The sequence below is a fragment of the Bombus vosnesenskii genome, unplaced genomic scaffold, assembly GCF_011952255.1.
Source record: "Bombus vosnesenskii isolate JDL3184/JDL3185 unplaced genomic scaffold, Bvos_JDL3184-5_v1.1 scf7180000013352, whole genome shotgun sequence".
Classification (NCBI taxonomy): domain Eukaryota; kingdom Metazoa; phylum Arthropoda; class Insecta; order Hymenoptera; family Apidae; genus Bombus; species Bombus vosnesenskii.
This window is the reverse complement of record NW_022882988.1, coordinates 2,239,452-2,259,435: the sequence shown is the minus strand read 5'-3', so window position 1 is coordinate 2,259,435 and position 19,984 is coordinate 2,239,452. Positions and strand designations below refer to the sequence as shown.

Sequence of the window (19,984 nt, the reverse complement as noted above, 5' to 3'; positions counted from 1 at the left end):
ACAGCGTGCACATGCGCCCCTGCTTTTACGATCATCGCAAGTGCGACTGATAGGCAGCTGCGGTAAAACTAGATTCATGAGAAACTCTGGAAACCTATTAAGAAACGTTCCGTCTTTTTTCAAAAGCGTGTCATTTTACACGTTCGTATAATTACACACGTTTGTACACGCATTCGGACGTATGTCCGCGTTTTTACGACTGAATTTTGTTTATACTTGAAATACCGCGTTCCATACGGCGGAATGGATGTAAGCTGTTTAAATTAAACTGCTTTGCGGAAGGATAATTAGATTTAGGGAAAATTACGTGTGGGACGTTGTCCATTAAAGTTTCAGCGATTAAACGACGAAAAAAGAATTACAGCGTAAGAGCAGCAGAAAGTTACGAAGCGTAGTATTCGTTTTTCCTGGCTTTTTTTCGCGCCGTGATATTAAATACTTTGGCCGATACCAGGATCTCCTTCCAAGGTGGCGTTTAAATAACAAACGGCACACTGTTCAAAGACTGAAATAATATCTTATTCTTAGTATATAGGTCAGCTGGTTTCTTTCAATTATTATTATCGGCACTATTACCGTTTGACCTGACAGTCTGATTCGTCCGAAAGGACTTCGATACTTACATTTTCCATATGCTCGTAAATATTTTACGTGGCCGGGCACACCGACACGTATCGTTCTTTTCGCTCTCTCTTTCTCTCTCTCTCTCTCCCTCTCTCTTCTTTTTTTTAAATCTCTTCTTTTATCGAACAGCAGTAACGTCGTTTCGACGCGTTGGATAATATGGATGGGAGATTGCGTTGCAATCTACGCAAATCGAAACAGAGATTTCGTTGTCGAACGTATTTCACAACGAAATATGCAAATTCGTGTACAGCTGTGCGGAGTCATGGCGTGAGAAATATTATTCCAAAATGACGTCGATAAAACTGCGTTCTCCGTGGTCCGACCATAAGAACTGTAAATGAATAATAAAATATGATTTCGTGATGGAAAAATCTTGACGAAAGAATGAAAAAGGCAAAGAAACAAATAACGAGGCGGATTTGTTTAAAAATATTCGATTTATTCAATCCTTAGACTTCTTTTCCCAGATATATGTATATGAACAAGTTTCTCGCAATATCAATAATCTGCACAAAATAATAGCGTTTTATACGACAGTACAAAAATACCATTTCCATACAGATAATCTTTGTCGGTCGTGTACACACGGCTGTGTTATCAGAATAGAAGAAAACGCACCTGGAGATAATTTGAAAGAAACGAGATCTAGATTGCTCAACAAGTACACCTACTATAATATAATATATGACAGAGTCTCGGAACAAGCAAATATGTACTTCATCACTTTCTTTTCGTTATGATACAGAACGGCCGTTCTTCATCGACGCGTAACAAAGATATATAATTTTCATCTCTTTCTCTCTTCTTAACAATCGTTAGAGAAGGTACTTCTTTTAGGTACTTTTCGGTACAACGAGTACCTGGTCACCGTTGACCGGGTCTGTTTTTATATCGTCGAGTCGCAACGATAATAAAACAAGGACAATAAGTTTGTTAACTTAATCGATCACAAGTAACAAAAGGCACGAATGAATTTTCTGTGTAAAGTATCAAAAACAAAACGCAATAATAATAACTAGAGAAACAACGACGCCGAATCGATTTCTCCTCCAAAGAAGAGCATGATAAGAGGAGAACGTACAAAGACTAGGTAAAAGTGGGACAGAATCGTAAGTCTGGACGAGATAGAATTTCTTCTCTCTCTTTTCTTTCTTTTTTCTTTTTCTTCTTTTTTTTTTCAACGACTTCTTCCGTACAAAAACGCAAGACAGAACTCGAACGAGTCGTTGAAAAGAATCTGAATTCTTCCGTGCGGACTTTTTCGGTCGAAAGAATAACCGGGAATACGGGAGGAAGTTCGACTATCGCGATAAAATGAATAAAAGCAAAAAAAGATGGCAGAGCTCGATGTTTCTGACTCGTGTTTCTCTTTCTGTCTTTCTTGTTCGGTTAGTTGACCGCTTTCTCCCGCTTCAGAGAGCCGAGCTCCTCTAGCATCGCTTGTAGCCCTTCGGGAACTCGTCCGGCGTCCAATTCCTGTCCCCACTGCCGATACTGAAAGGAAAATAACGGGATAGCGGTTACACGTGCTTCCAGCTGACATGCGATCGAACGTCGTTTCTTATACTCAAACAGTTCTCGGGAACTTTAAGGAAGCTGGAAAAGTTGGAGGGTGGTGATGTGGATAGACAATGCGGGAAAGGCTCTTTCCTCTTCTATTCGCTCGACAAGTCGTTCTTCTGCGGTAGATTTGAACGTGCAGGATAAACGTGTGGAAAGATTCTTTTCGATACAACTGCAAGAAAAAGCTTAAAACGTGAAAAGCTCGTGGGGTTCGCATCGTTCTACTTAATCCATGATCATACAATTTAAATGTACGTACCTTTAAAACTCTTATCGGATTTGATTCTTTTACGACAATGAAAATCTAAAGCAAACAGACGCGAGATTTAGCAACCGTCCGATAGTCACGGTTCTAAATGCGTTATTCTCGATTTACTAGTAATAATATATATATATATATATATATCGAACAGCATTAGATAATCACACAGGGTAATTAACTAAGATACGCTCGGCCCGTGAACAACCAGGAAACATCGCTGGGGATGAATGTTAGGAGATTTTGCAATGCCTGCATCGCGCGCTCTATCGTTGTCTAGGTAGCAGAACTAATTCTGGAAACTTCAGGACGCCCATTAATCCGTTCAAAAGAGGAAAAAGACAAAAAAGGAGGTAGGAACCTCGACATGTTTATGGTTCTTCGGAAAAACTTTGTGTCCTCCGGTATTCTCGTTCCTCTTGCCTTGCCCCGGGAATTTACGATATTAACGCACGCAGAAAATACAAACGCAACGCTCCGCAACGATTCTAGGACAGCTGTAACTCTTTGCCGAACGAGCTGGATAAAATGGCCCGCGATTGCATAATCGAGAACACGTACGACTTTAAAAACATCCACCGTGAAGGGGCGCACCGGAATAATAGGTGTATAACTCACTTTGCAAGCCGCGAGAACTTCTTCCGAGCGAAAGGATTTATTATCGTCTCGTTGCATAGGAAACGGCCAGGGGGATATTACAGGATATACGAGCAAAATATGATGGAGAAACGAATCGTCGGAAATAAGATGATAAAGGATAAGAAGCAGACATTCCCATGAAGAAGGACTTACCATCTCCAGCTCTCTTCGAAGTGCGAGCACAGCCTTTTCGCGGTCGGCTACCAGCTCTTCAAGATACTGATATCTTAGCTTCTTCCGAGCACGACACTCCCTCGCGCTCTGTCGACTTCGTTCTGGAAAAATAAACCCAAAAGAGTGTAAACCTGAGAAACTCACGACGATGTAACTAGGGAAGGTCTTGTAAAGTGTCGTATACGTTCAGTAACGTTTTACTGCTTAACACGTTCGCTGCCGTATGTCACATACGGGATACATCGAGCAGTGAATTTTTCTTACAGATAAAACTACTTTTTACCATTTCTATCTAATATTTCCAAATGGAAGAAAAGCTATCGGTTTATTGCGGCGATTTTATATTTCTCTACGTTCAATTAACGCTAGAACTACCGATAGTTAACACGGAGCTATTTCTACCAAAACCAGTCAAAATAACTGATCTTAAAAAAGTACGAAATAATAGAATATTTTTATATTTATTGATTACAGATGGAATTCCATGTTATGTAGTACATTTTTCGTATTATTAATCCATCTGAGGCCATGACTCCTAAACGAGGGTTGACACATTTATAAAATTGTAGAACCAGTCGTTTTGACTGATGTGGTATTTCTAGTGTTAGTGTTAGCTTTCCTGATAACTGATATCATCATGTTGAATGAAACGCAGTAAAAAGTATTAAAACGTGTGAGAAGTTGTACAAAACGAGGAAACTGGTCAATCGAGGTTCGATAAACAGATTACAGGAGCTTTTTACGCTTTGACAAGTACCAGTCATTTTGACTGCTATTGGTATAAGTAGCAATTATCATTGCGAAAGTCATTGCATCATTGCGGAAAAAATATATAACATGAAGTAGGAATTTTAAAATACAATTGTAAAACCAGTCAATTTAGCTGGTGTGATAGTTCTAGTGTTAAAAATATGTATTAGTTATTTCCTCATAACCAGTACAATACAATTTCGCTTAGAATATATCTTGAAACATGGAAACACACTAAATAGAATATCTTGGCTTAGAAAGGAGAAGACGAGAGTATGATATAAACAAGTATTATAGCTTTGTCCTCACGTCCAGCCCACTCAATTTTCTGAACAATTTTATACCCAACTCGTTTCGTACCTTTGCATCTCGAAATTCAAACTCCGACAAGTACGAAGCGTTCTTAAGAAGTAATGGAAAAGGAGATCACGAGAAGGAAAGCGAAACAAACGACCCGGTGTAACGCCACCGATGTTCCTTTGGTAAATTTTTCACGCGAAATCGAATCCAACGACGAATGGAATACGATGTTAATAATTCAAAATAGATCTGTCGTTCGAGGTCTGCCACTCGCGAGATAAGTAAAACAGAATTCTAACCACGGTTGACAGAATATTTTTGAAATGCTGCTTTCTTACGCGACTTTGCGACAAGTTTTGGATGGAAAATATCGCATCGTACTCCGAACCTCGTCTCGCGTAAAACACGAGCAACATAATGAGACGTGTAAAAGGAAAAAAAAATTGCAGCTTAATGAGACCCAGAAACGTGTTAAGCTTAGTACGAGCATTAGTGTCTGCTCGATACCACGGTAACTGGTAACGCGATACTATTTTTCCGGCTATGTCGTCTATGACGATGTGACAGGAATCGCGCACGTGCGAAAAAATTATGGCATCGAACAAAAATACGAAACAAGTAAGATTTCGAATCACGTTGAACTCTTCAACACTCGCAACACCTGCAAGTACATCTGTTTATTATATAACATTCCCAAATTGAAATTTTATTAGCTTCTAAAACACTTTAGCAACTTCTTTTCGTACGTACTTCGATACGCTAATTGGTAAGTTTGTAATTTTGAATAAGAATAAGAAAAGAAATATATTCTAAAACAAAGTTTCGTGACTCGTTGGTTTACATCAATGAAGGCAGGAATTAACTGAATTTCCCATATTGCGTCGCGATCTGAGCTCTATAAAATTGGAATGTTAAAATCCAGCTCGGGTATGGAAATCGTTTAAGAAGGAAAAGATCTTTCGTTCTGAAGATAAGAAACGAAAGGAAGAAAGGACGAACCCAAGAATACCGCGAAACGTCAGCTGTTTGAATCGAAAACAGGAAAGTTTTCCACTCGTATCTGACTTCGCATACAAATACCGTTACGCCCTATATGTATGTGCAGCGCTGGATTCAAATAGCTTTCTTGCTTAACCTGCCAGCAACTGCACGAAATGGCACTACCACGTAACAACTGCCATAAAATCGAAACTAAATAGACCTAGTGCTACGTAAAACAAATACGAAACTTAGACAAGGTATACAAACGGACTGTTGTACGCGGCGAGGAACGAGCATCGATAAATGTTGCCTGCTCCATCCGCTGGATTTGCCATAAATTGTCGTGGTAAAAATTACAAACGAAGGTGAAGGACGTGGGCATCCGCAGTGTACGCAACCATTGCGCGATAAATTCGCGTAACTCAAATGTGACGCGCTATTTTTCACGTGTACTGGCGTACCCGCGATACGTACTACACAGACACAGGGTACTGATGAAACTCTGATACGATATATAGACCCCGGTATATAAGTATTAGGGCACCTACTTCGCTTGTATAGAGCATCATAGTTGGTTCAGATTGTTACGGAAACGATTAATCGGCCAGAAGTTTACGTTCGTGCGAAATAACGAACTATACTTTTTAAAAATTATTTACAAGAGTTAAGGAAAAATAAGGAATTAACGACACGATTCGCCGATGTAAATCTTATTGCGAGAATTTAAAATGATTTAAACAGCTTTAATATTTAAGTAACTTTGCTATTTTAATTAATGGCCTCGATCTCTGTATTAATTAACAATATTGCATTGTCTACTGAAAAAGGATAAAGGAAACGAACCGTGAACGACGTCACTGGTTTGATAGCGCGGCGCGTAACATTTCCGCTACGCCACGAACACTCGCGAAGAAGACGAAGCGCCGGATAAAATCGATCTTAATAGCCCGTTGCAGGATATTGCAAATTTCTCCGGTGGTCTGGGACCGCGGTGTGATAAAGCTCTTTACGATCAAGGGTCGCGGCTATTATCGCGTCTACGGCTCACTAAGCCCGCCTTTTACGCGGCAATAAACGTCTCTTGCCCGGCACTCGTGTCGCAGCCTTTCTTTTTTAAAAGGAAGCTGTCCGGGGAACAGGCGGGAAGAGACTCTCGACGACGGTGAGACGTTCGAAGCAGTCGGATCAAGGAGAATTTTATCGAAAATGAATTCGCGCGGTAGACGCGTCGGTGACGCAACTAGCCACCGCGATCGATTCGATCTCGACACGGAAATTAAACGTTCTCGCGCAGTCAATTTGCGGCTCCATTTACGATGTAGCTCGGAGCTGACATCTGGACGAAATCGAACGAGTCTGTCGAATAAGATCTGACCGGGAAATCCGTGTGAAAACAACCGATCGGAAGCCCGGAGAGATCGCGCGCGTGAATGAAATTAGGGAAAATTGGATTTACGGCGCTGACCGAGCGAAACCGGAAGCGGTCGTGGCAACGTCACGAATTACGGCTGTCGAAAGACTCGACGAAACCAGCGTATTCGTCGTGCGGCGTCGATTCGAAGCAAAGATCAGGGAAGCTGGATGGATAGGAAATCACAAAAGAAAGAGAAATACGGGCAAGAGGAAAAGCGCGGTTCAACCACGGAGCTGCGAGGATTGCAAACGCGAAAGTTGGTCGTAAAACGAGCTTAGATCCTGTCCGTGTTGCTTCCGCCCAACCTTTAGAAACTAGTTCGAATGCACGTAGAAGCAAAAGCTGCGGGAATGAAGGCATAGAAAGAAGGGAGACGTTGGATCCATGGGGAAAATTGTTTCTCTCGCGTGATTACCCCGCGAGTTTATACGTGAACGCGTATGTACAAAGATAGAAGCTGCGCGAAAAAGCAAAGCGGAACGATGGAAAGCTCGGAAAATTAAAAAAGGAAGACGCGAGAAAAGAAAACGAAAAGGAGCAACGTGGCTGCGGCGGATATTCCGCAACATCGCTTCGAGCTTTTCTCGCCAATGTCTTCGCTCGTCTTGACTGCCAAGACGACGGAATTGCAAAGCACACCTTGCCATCGCGTCGTGGCACAGAATCATCGGGAACATCGGTTCCAGCCACCGAGTTGACCCAGCATAAATATTCATTCGTTCGGGAAGGATAAATATTCCTACGGTGTCATGGGTCTGAGACTCGAGAACGGTTATTCGACGCCTCGTAATCAAGCAGCGTGCATTTCTCACGTGGCTTGTGCAACGCATGCGGTTACATCTTGTTTTCCTACTTAATACACCATCGGTGAAGATGCAAATCGGGGCTAACTCGGCTTCTTAAGGCTGACGCGCAAATATCGTTAGCCATCGGCAACGAAAAAAGAACGATTCACGATGAGACGAGCTTTTGGGAATACGCGGAGAAGGGGTGACAGCCGGAATTACCATCCTTGATTTACATGATCGTCGTATCGGCGGAAAATTTCGCGTTGGATAGCCGAAGGCGTAAAGGAAGCAATCTTCTTATCTTATACAATCTTCCGAGCGTTTTTTTAACCTATCCGGCAATTTTTGCCTGATACATTTTTTCTTGGTAACGCGAAGGTATACATCGATATACAGCGACTCACGAAAGTACATATTTGTATTATAGAATACTATAATAATTTTTTACCGAGTGAATAAATGTCTCGTAACTTCTAGCCCTGCAAATTCGCACTGGCCGTAAATTTGACCAATATAGTCGCGATAGACGTGTTTCGTTTCAATGCTAATGAAGGTTCGATAAATTTCCCATAACGCGTATAATATATTCATAATAATTTTCCATAATAAGCGTTCGATTCTTTCGCGATCTACCGTAAATACTAAGAGTTTCTAATGTCCACGCTTGAATAATATAGAGAGTAGTAAAATTGAAGCAGACGTGACAAATACATAGAGAAGCTTCTTACCGAGCTTGGCTTTCATGTCCGTCTTGTCGGACGCCTTCCTTCCAGGCTTGCGTCCCCTCTTACCCCCCTCTTTCCGATCACCGCGAGATCCCTCCTGAAATTAAAAAAGAAAACAGACTTAGTAAACTGGAGAAATACAATGGAGAAACGTAAACTGGAGAATTTATCTTTTGCAGTTAGAAATACAGCGGCGAACAGAAAGCGAACAACAAACTCTGAGATTCTGCGAATATTCAAAAACTTTGAAATTGTATAGTAAAAAAAAAAAATGGTCAAAACGCGTCCTAACTTGCTACGAAGGACATTTACAATCGGATTCGTTCTACCGGTCACAAAAAATGACAAAATTCAGCGAGAACTAAAATAAACAGACAAGAATCGCGACGCGTTCGGGATATAACGCGATGGTAAAAAAACACTTTTGTGCACCGTTGCCGGTTATCGAGAAAAATCGGGAATCGTAACGTCAGAACATCACAGCGACGAAACGGCTAGTGGGAAGATCTGAAAGCGAATGATACGAGTCTCTACGGCGACGTAATACCCGCTTGATCCGTTGTTTCTTCCTTCCACTGATTAATATCTCAAACGAGTTGGTTCGAGCTCGCGGAGAACAACGTCCACCGATTTCAATGGGAACAAAAGCTTATCCAGGAGCGAGAGAGGAAGTGAGAGAGAGAGAGAGAGAGAGAAAGAGAACAGCTTGACTAGAATTGTTAGAAGCTCGACAGAAAGTCCCCATCGACGCTAACCTAAGCGCATCACGGCTATTTACAGAAGACCATATTGACGAGTTCTCGCGTTAGGATAACCGCGGCAAATAACGTAATTTGTCGTTGCGGAAAGGCCAGACGGCGCCTCTTTCTTCCCGGTCGTTATCCGCTTAACTTTCCAACGCGCCATTGACGCGTATGGAACGTTTCGTAAATGCAAAGGAACGCGGTCGCCGCCCATTTTACCGCCACTCGATAGTCAAAGTTGCTTAAAAAGAACCATCGTTCGTTGCTTGGGTTGTTTAACGCGCCAAGCAAAAAGAATACGATCGTAGTACCGGAGGGGTGAATCGAAAAGACGATCTTCTGCCCCCTCGAGAGATAAAGAAGGCAAACAAGCGAATATAACGCACGCGGAGATACAGGCGTGTCCGAACGACAGCAACCCCATACGACCCGTTAAAATTTAGACGTCCCCTGGGCACGGTTGTTGCGACGAGTAGAGGAGGCCGCAGGCTTAGCTATGCATGTGCTCACGGGTGACAAAATACAAATTCAGCCCTCTTTTAAGGAAGATGTTTACCTTCGGCCCTATCCTTGCCTCTCAATCCTATCTGGTATTAAATCTCCTCGAATCCTCTTTCTTTCCCTCGACCGCTTCCGACTTCTTTCGCCCGCCTCCCACCCTCCTAGTTCGTCTCTTCTCTGTCTACCTCACGCTGTGAGGCTCTCCCCGATTCCCTGTCCTTCTTTCATCCTCCCTCGGTCTCGTGACTCTTCTCACGCGCCAGTCTTTGTAGATAGAAAATGGAATTGATGTTGCACGATGAGTAGCGAGATACAGGAAACGTGCAAAAAGAGAGGGAAAGAGTGTGTGTGTGTGTGTAAGAGAGAGAGACAAGCAGCAGCACGCTCGAATAAGGATTCCGACTTGCGTCTGTTCACGAAGACCCTGTCGTGTGCCTTATGCCATTCTGACCAGTTTCAGAATCAAGATTATAATTAAGTCACGCGCTGCATGTTGTCAGCGAGCAGACAGACGCAAGAACAACGTGGCTGAATCGAGAGAAATTAGATTTCCATCGTTTTGCCGCTATATTACGCTATTTGAGACACACGTCGGTCGACGGCGTGAGTACACCCTATAGGGGAAGGGCAGGAAAACTCGTTAAATCCCTACACTGTCACTGACACTTCCGTCGATTCCTGCACGCCCCTATCGCCGATGCCGTGCTACCTGCACCATCATTCCTGCGCTTGACAATCCCACTCGCATTTCTGACGTGTATCCGATCGCAGAGGGGAACGATTCGCTCGTTTCCGCGCTTCGACCATCAACCTCTCGAATCTGCCGTCGATTTCAACTGTCTCCGCGTACATATTTGACGCTTTTACCGTCCGATCTCCAGCGGAATAAAAGCTAGACACTTCTCCCAAGGATCAATAGTAAAAACAACGGTAAAGTTGCGTTCGGCTTTCTGTCCGACGACGTGGACGACAAATTTCGAAACGTGACCATCTCGGCCAATAACGAAGATACACGCGAGTACGTACCTTGTTACTAAAAATGATCTCAAAGGAAAGTGGTGCAATATCGTTAGAAACCGATCGAACCTACGTCGCTTAGGCTCATCTCCATTCTCACTAACAGCGCACGTATCGAGAGGAAAATATTGAAATTCGTAAGTAACGACAGGTAGCTCTCTATTCTCTATACTTTGAGGATTACGCTTCGGAGATTCGCGCAGGTTATAGACAAGAGAGATTGCGTGGACGGAATAGCCGGATGCTCGATGGTAAACTGCTGCACGCCAGAGACCGGAAGCTAGTAGACCACACTGTACACAATCGAGCACAGGGGCTTTGTAGTTTCGCAGTTCGTCGGCCGATTCCCTCTTACGCGTGTTTCTCGAGCGCAAAGGCCGGGTTACGCGGCTCGCTTCGTGCCGCAGCTCTTCGTTCCGCGTAAAGCGTGATTTAATCTAGCGATACGAACGCACGATTCGTTGCGGCATGGCATATACGGTTTAGTTTATAGGTATAGTATACACGGACGACCGATGCGTGGTCACTGATCGTGTCAAAGGCGATGTTGCACGTGCTATTAGGGCGTGTTGCAGAAGCGACGCAACACCTGTCGACTGATACTTTCGTTTTTGATCGCTACGTTTATTTATAAATTATTTATTCCCGATAAAAATCAACTGGATATAGTTGATCATCGTATCAGGTTGTCCGAAGAGCTTCTTTCGTTTTATAATAGTTTTTTGTTTTATATTAGTTTATTGAATTATGCACGAACGTAATAATAGAAATAGAACGAAATACGTATATCAATAAATACGTAATTCAATAAAATGATATAAAACAGAAATTCTTGTTCATCTGTTATCACCTTATGAAACGAAAGAAACTTTCACGACAATCTAATATTTTATTCAAAATCCTATTTATAATAAGACAGAATCGCGCAAACGACGATATAACCGGCAGCCGTTCAAAGTAGAAAAGCATGGATAAAGTAAATATAAACGAAATAAAATAGAATCGACGTGACGTGTTAGTTTTCTGTTCGGCTTTGTACATAAATTTACACGTTCTACGCGTTTATTATACGGTGCAGTCTTGATTATCCGAATTGATCGTGACACAGGCTGGATAATCGAGCAACTTTCTTTGAATTATAAATATTAATATTAAATATTATAATCTGCTGTGTTTATTTCTAATCTATTATATTTCCCAATCTTACTCGCGATCATCGAATTTTTCGTTAATCGTTGTTCCGATAATTGATCGTTCTATTAATAGTTCGCGTAATCGGTATTCTATTATGCTTTAATAAGACCGCCTAACTGGTATACCAGAAATTTTATTCATCTTCCTGCTTCCGTGAATAGATTTCATCAAGGGAGAATAAAAACCAGAGACGAGCAACTGCGTCTCCTCTCGAATAGGAGGTTCACGAACGAAAGCTGGACTAGCGCGAGGATAAAGTTGAAATATAAATAACTCTCACTTGAAGCCGATCGACGAACATTGTCCTGTCGTTTAAAATATACGATAAAAATCCCTTCGGGTTATTCGGTGAATTTTTATGCGCGCTAATGAAGTATTTGTACATCGCGTCCGACACTCTCGTTCCATTCGATTCGTTTTACACGAACCTTCCCCTCTTCTGCTCAAATTTCTTCTCGTTACCGTACAGATTTTTCCAGGTGATTGGAATAGAAGAAAATAAACGATAGATGGAGATAGAAACGAGACCGATAAGGTCTCTTTGTTTCTGGTGCATCTGCGATTAATTCGAGACCACGAACGTGGTAAATATCGTTCGTTAACGTACGCTCTGTTTCTTCTACTTGATGGCACAACTTCCGGGACGATTACCTCTCGAGTCGAAAGTCTTTAATTACAAAGGATTCGGGAAACGTCCTTAGCTCGTCCTACCCTTTTAACTCGGCCACGAACTCCGTTCCTTTCGTACGAGTCAGACCACTCGCGGAATTCCACGGAAAGAACTCGTCGTTCAATTAATTTTCGTTATTAATGGAATTACTTCCAGGCTCCCTTAGCGAGACTCTCTTAAACGCGTTAGCCATCTTTCCAACCCTTGATACCTCCTATTAACCCCAAAAATCTCTCTACCGTCTCTGTCGCTCCGTTTCTTACTCTGACGTTCTTTCTCCCTCTTCGAGATGGTTCTCGTCTCGTTCTCGTCAATTTTTACTTCGATACGAACCCCTTCCTCCTCGTCCATTTTCCACGAAGCACATCGACCTCGATGACGCGGTGCCGCTAACGCGTCCAACTTTATACCGTATCGAAATTTGCCAAAGCGTCTCTACCATTCGTCGCCAAGCGATGGTCCTCGTGGTCGGAAGAGAGCGAGTCACGCGGGCGAAGAGTAAATAGTCGGTGGGGTTTTTGTACGATTACAAAACCATTGGAAACCGTACAATTGCGATCGTGAAAATGGCCATGCAAATTCGTGCCTCGCGGCCAGCCAAGCAATTTGCCTAGCTTCGGCCGTAATATCGAGCCGAAGCGAAGGTTTGTCGGTCTCATTCTTGGCGGAACAGGGCGGCAGAGATTGCCGCGAGGTTCAATTATTCAGTAGACGGACGGAGTTAGGCGAAATCCTCTTACGCCGGTCCGTGATTCCTCTGGAAATTCATAACAACGTTTACACGGCACGAAATAAAGACGAGACTGAAAATCACCGCGGAAGACGTCCCTTTTTGTCTTCGGCAAGCTACACGCGTTAAACCCGCCGCTTCTTTTACCTCTTCGTTTCTCAATCTACGCTTTACTGCAGGCTCGAGCAAGCGAATCGGAGAAATCCGGCCGAGCATGAATTCAATCAATGCTTCTGCATGAAGACGTTCCTGCCGTTCGAGGAAACGATGATCAACGTTGTCCCAGCATAGAATAGAACCAACTAAACACGATCGTCGTCGGTATTCGCTACCGTTAATAAAATCAGTGTCGACCTACGATTGGATTACTGCGATTGTCCGTTCTTATCGTATTTCCGTAATGTCACAGAAAAACGCTACTTACGCTTCATGTAACTGCGATTCACGCTTATAAAACGCTAGGCATCGAGTGAACGTGAAACACAGTTGCCGGATACACAAGCTGCGCAACCTTATGATTACCTTTGTTCGTCGAAGGTTGCACGATTCTCCACGCGCTCTTTCATCCGTGGCCTACAAAGTGAATCTCGCAAGAGGAAGCGACGACTTGGTGCAGAGCTTAACGAACGAGACAAAGTCTATTTACGCTAGTCGACCTAAGACGTAGAATGATAAAACTCTGAAAGTGACAAACCACTTTCCCAGCAACGTGTACTCTCTTTGTTATAATTTTTCTCTTTTCTAATCGAACGTCACATGGAAAAAAATACGATAGGTCAATTCTTGTTCATTTTCTGTCTGATTTTATTCCACTCGATGGCTGAGAAGAAGTACTCCGATAGATAATACAGTCGAGAAAGATAGTAATCTGATAGGAAATACGTGATAAATGCACGATTTGTAAGAAACGAATAAGACTCGTTCGGTTATCATGTTAATTCAACTTCATCGATATTAGTTTAAACGCGTAATTTAATTCCAAGATTTATCTTCGAAGTTAAACGCACTGAATTAAAAATTTCACCTATCGAATTAAAAAATTACTATATCCAGGTTCTTTCTCAAAGGATCCCTCAATGCGCCTCTCCGCTGAGTTCTCAACTACTGGCCAATTAATGACTCGCTGAAACCCTTAAATACTCGTGTTCGATACAACGCAATCGTTTGTATTTCCATTTATGTCAGAATTTATCGTAATTGACGATTAATGACAATTACACCGTAATTAATATTTACAACTATGTATTCAAGCGCCAATTTTTTCATATTGAAAACGTTGCCAGTTCCAAGGGTAAAGCAGCAAAAGGGTTAACAAAGCGAATCTACGTATCGTTATGACGAAAGATACAATCGCGTTACCGGACGTCACGGACAGGTGCAAATAGGAAGGAAAAAACGTAGGTAAAAACGAGGCGACAACAAGGACGCGCGTGAAAGCCTTCTTCGGCTTTTCCACGTCATTGTACACAGGAGAAATAACGCGACCGGACGAGAGACGAAGAAAGAGGAAGTGGAGGAGGGAGCCTCGTAATTTTCCAACCGCGCCACCAACGCCGCTATGTAACAATGAACGAGAGAAATTCCGCGAATACAATGGCAAAGCGCCACGGTGAAATCGCGCCCGCCGACGAAAATCCCGTAAATTCAGGGACGCTCCACGCCCGTCCACGTTTCGCGCCCTAAATTCGCAACCGCCGAACAAACTTTTTTGTTCTCGCTACCGAGTATCTCTAACGTCTGCCACGCTGGATTTTTCCTACCCTGATTACTCCTATTTTTCTATTCGATCAATTTCTCAGGGGTTTAAACGATTATTTTAACCTGTTAAACGAGTAGTTGATTCGTGGATTACCAATCTTTCGAACATAAGAATCGAACGTTCAAGTGGCTCAGATATCGTATCGATCGATCGCATAAATTGAAAAATACAAGAATGCGACCGATGAAATGCTATTTTAAAAATATTCCGTCGAATTTATTGTTATTTGTATCATCTTCTTTTAAATTATAATTTCATATCATTCGTTTCATCGCTAACGATGTATACGTTCGTTACCACGTTTTAATTATTCGAGTAATGCGGCTGGCACGACTACTGCGTTTTTTCAGTTTATACGCATTTCGACAATATGGCTTAAAAAAATAGAGAAAGCGTTAGACATAATACGTTGCAATGAAGATGAAGACATTTATAACGAAAGAAATGTGCAATTTCAACGCAGCTACGCTTTCTAACAACGAATACGTTAACCTATGTTGCTTTCAAATTTAAATAATACCAGTTAGCCACTATACGTGTATTGTTCTGTTTTTAACAGAAAAAATTTACCTCGCAGGAATTAAATTCGTTGCTTATAATTTCGCAGATTAAAAAATGCAAAAGAGCAGAAATGAATTCGTAGTAGTGAAGTCAACGCGCTTAAAATGATTCAATTAGGCAATGGCTGTATCGACTGCGTTTCTCTACACGACCATTTACAAGTTAGTATAAAGGTGGGATTTCTTATAAATCGATAACCGAATGCGACAGCTGAAAATCGTGCAGAAGCGTGCATCTTCGATGCATTAGTACACAAACGTCTGACATTGATGGGAAATATCTACTAACGCTACGTCTGCCTGGTCGGAACCACATCCAGCGTCAGACGTCTGACGATTACGGTTAGTTTCTCCTTAATCCTCCAATTTCAAGATAAATAAACTTCTCGATAGTTGCTCTTGGGTATTGCGCGAACCTTCGGTACGCTAATAAAATATTGATATTCTGATTCCGATGTTATTACCTAATCCAACTTTTTCTTACCAGAAACGTAAGCTTTTCTCTCCTTCGCTGAAACAATGTAATACGATAGAAAAAATTGTGTAATTTCTAATAAAAATAAGAAAGAAGATGCTCGTACGTTTACCTCGAAAAGGACGCTTGAAACGTTCCATAAAAATTAGAAAAATGTGCCGTACGGCTATGGAAATTGAAGGATGGAACATCCATCGAATCATCGCCGCCGAAAGATAGAATTCGTGAAATCGACAAGGAGGTCCTATCGAGTGAACGCGACCTCGTATCGATAAGGAACCGTCGTAAGAGATTTACGAACCGCGGAGCATCCGTCGTGACGATGTCGCCGTTCACCACGCTTCGATTGCATCGCAAACGTATCGAGATCACGATGGAAGGGCGACTGCCTGATGGGAGTTGCGAGATTGCCTACAAAATACCTTCCACCTTCTGCGATTCATCTTCTAACGATCGTGTTAGATGCGTCCAAGGATATTTTCCTCAAATCCTATCGACATCGACCTATTTTAAACGAACGTATGTTAGAGCGTAGTAGATACTTTACTTTTTTTAGCAGTCGAAGGCTTTCTAACACATTCACCGTATCGTGTATGTCCCACTGGGTTGCTGTTGCTTATTTCAACACGATATATTACAGCTGTGACTGATTTCTGTAACGATAGATTAGAATGATAACTCGAACAGCAGTATAATTTCATTTACCTAAACTCATACAAACGGTTCATGCAATAAAGGTACAACATTTTTCTTCGCTATCTATTCATTTTCGTTTACATAATAAAAGCTCGCCTTAAGATAAGTAAGTTCGATCAAATAAGTATTAACTAACATTTCAATGAATGAAGTTTGAATAAACAGAGTCCTAACACGTACAGACAACGTTCGAAAAATCTCGTTATTCGTTGTGTGCCTTTAACGCGTCTTAGAAATACGAAAACGTGTTGACAAATATTTCGTTTCCAGAGTACCCCAATAACGCTGCGAAATGTTTTTGCTACGAATTCGCGATACTCGTTGATTTCGTAAACGCGATTCATCGAATGGTTATCAGAGGCACGAGTAAACACAAAGGCTCCTCCTATCGGGTTTCTCGCAGCCAAATGAGCACGTTCGAACACGAAAAGTGTTTATAAACATGCTGGGTATCGATACGTAAGTTTCGAGAATGACTACATGTAACGAAGTAACGCCATGCCGATGCAAAACGTGAGCTACTTTCTACTTGTTCGTAATCGCGAGAAACGTAAGCATTGAGATTTCCCAGTGCGTAACAGACGATGGTAACCGAAAGAAATTTCAGAAAAGAATCGAAACGGAATTCTTTCGATCAAAGTAAATTATTTTGGAATAACATTCCATTTCGACTAAACGCGAATGTGAAACGATAAATTACGATGCGTCGAAATTTTATTTCGATCGAAGCATATCGTAAGAAAGTAAAAAAAAAAACTGATAATTACAAATTGCGTCTTAAAATGTAAAAATAACATTCTACCCTAATTGGACGCATGAATTAAACAACGCGAATAAATTATACGCGTTAAATTGCATTCGACACATCGGTTGGGTTTGATTAAATTTTACGCGATTTATGGAGAAGGAACATACGCGGGTAAGACCGCGCAAAACCGTTAAAACGCGAACACATTTATCGTAGGTACGATATATGTACATCGCAAAGAAGAAACGGGTCTTCCCTTAAATTCCTACATGTATACCAAAGTTTCTCCAATTAATAGGACAGTTTTTTCTCTCGCGATAGATATGCACCGCTAAATTGCGCAGTAGCGTCGCGTGTGGGCGACCAGGTCTAACGGTAGAGCCAGAGAACGATCGACCGGCATTTTAAACTACGTAACAATGTCGAAATGGATCTCGCGAGACTCATAGAGTTTAAAACATTCCGCGCGACTGTGCATCACCGACTTAAACGTATGCCGGCGGAAAAGCGTGCGTACGTACTATCGACTGAACGAAGACAGAATCAACAGGGTATGGTTCGGAAATGGTATGTATGTATATCAGGCGTTCGAGAAGCGTAGCTAAATTCACGGCTAATTCAAAAGAAACAAACATCGAGCTACAATGGTAGCGAGAACACTCTTAAAGACTAGGAAATTACGGGAACGCGTATTAAATTTGTATGTAAAAAAACTCACCGGTGCTACGCGACTTGCGAGCTGTGTCAACTGCGCAGTTGATGAGCTAAAACGCTGTGGTCAGGGACGTGGTGCTCGGTACCGGTGCCCGAACAACCGGTAATATTAAACAACTGACGCGACGCGTATCGGCGATTTAGTGAAACACACGGCACTGACTTTAAAATTACGCTTGCACGTAACCAAGTTACGCGGTCCATTTTCCGAACGCATCGATTGGTTCGTTACGATCGGAATGGACGACTTCCGATTCCAGAGTTGTCTATGGATAGAGTGTGAGAACTTTTCATGTCATAAATACTTGACATTTGTAACGTATTCAATTATGCGTAGTATTTTGTAAATTTCTATTGGTTAATGAAACGTTCTTATTACACGAGAATTGAATACTCAGTAGCAACTGAGTACTGCTTGCATCTATTGTAGTAAATACGATTGATTAATCAAATACATATAACTATTCTTCGATTACTTTCATCTTCTTCCTTCTTGTTTTAATATACGATATACGTAGATAGTAACCGTAACCTATGATGACATGTCAAATACGTTATAATATGACGCTCGAATGAAAGCCAATAATAAGTTCCTTCGATATGATATGTCACTATCTCTTGAGTAGATAAATCATGCTAAACTTGACACAACAAATGTTTATCAAAGTACCGCGAATTTCATAATAGTAATTGCATGATAAATCTAGACACGAACGTTGACGATCGAACGATTTCTAGTCGCAACATGAACTCCAGTATATTCCGCGCCTGAAAATCATGTGACCATCTAAAGACGGCAGAGACATCTCTTAACAAACGAAAGAACGAAAACCAGCGACACGTGGCGCGATCAGTCGACAAGAATGCGAAAAACGAAACAGCGACATCGAACGTCAACTTTGTTATACGAACACTAAGAATCGCACACAAGCAAACAGCCACCCTTCGGAACTGCTTGCCCCCTACCCCACGACCCCTTGACAAACCCTCAATCTCAGAGATCCTGACGTCAAGCGAAAGAAACAACGCCCTTTGTCTTTGGTTCGAAAATAACAACTACTACAAAAAAGCTGACATTTTGTACGTGCGCCCTCTTTGCATAACATGGTGTAATCTTTGTAACGCGCGTAATGTTGTTGCCTGCTTTTCATGGCAGTTTGCATCACACGAGCACGTTGTCAATTTATCGTTTCCACAAATTGTCGACTCACCGTCTCATTTTCTACGATACACATAGGCTCCACTTCCATGATCCCCGTGGATTTGCTCCTTCTCGTTGTTTCTCAAGCAAATTTTTCGTGACACGCTTTGTTAAATCTTGATTCTATCGTATTCTCAACACTTTGCAATAGCAACGTGTATCTGTTTACAAACACTGCAAGGTCATACAGCAGACCCCCAGACCTCTGACTGTCGGGTATTTCATATTACGTCACGATCACGGATGATAGCGCCACTTGCGGCGAAACCATGAAATGTTATGAAGGGATCCTATTCAAAGCTAACTGTCGGTAAGTAATCAAACTGCGAACAAATTTCAACACTTTTCAGCGTAGAAAGCATATATACATACCTACAATAAAATCATTCATTTATAATGTTTCTTATTTCCTTTAAAACTTATTTCCTATTAAACTATATGATACAGAAATGCATTGTATATTAAATCTATCTATTGTATCTCATCTATGACGAAACGCACTTCAATTTTTTGAAAATTCAGACATTTGATGTTTTTAATCAATTTCAAATCCGAGATAATTCCATGAATATAACCACGAAAATAATGTGATTAACATCACTTTTAATGCAAAACATTTTTTTGTATAATCCGTTATTTAGTTCCGAAATTTTTAATGAAAATCAACGCTATCGTCACAGAAGATTTAGAAACATGTAATATGAGTGAGAATTCTCAATTGGACTCTGAATATAACTGGATCGTTCGAACTTGTAC

The 19,984-nt window shown here is 41.7% G+C and overlaps 1 protein-coding gene across 2 annotated transcripts; it reads right to left on the bottom strand.

The window, feature by feature from the left end:
• Positions 1-1,045: 1,045 nt before the first annotated feature.
• LOC117236751 (REPTOR-binding partner) lies at positions 1,046-19,446 on the bottom strand. 2 transcript variants are annotated; one of them, XM_033499954.1, is made up of 4 exons: positions 19,239-19,446; positions 8,224-8,317; positions 3,242-3,363; positions 1,046-2,121 (listed from the first exon to the last, which is right to left on the bottom strand). In XM_033499954.1, the coding sequence occupies exons 1-4, from the start codon at positions 19,275-19,277 to the stop codon at positions 2,017-2,019; spliced, it is 360 nt and encodes a 119-aa protein (XP_033355845.1). In that variant the 5' UTR covers positions 19,278-19,446; the 3' UTR covers positions 1,046-2,016. The 2 variants fall into 2 exon arrangements, with proteins under 2 accessions (XP_033355845.1, XP_033355844.1); XM_033499953.1 differs by lacking the exon at positions 19,239-19,446 and adding an exon at positions 16,171-16,236.
• Between the last annotated feature and the right edge of the window lie 538 nt (positions 19,447-19,984).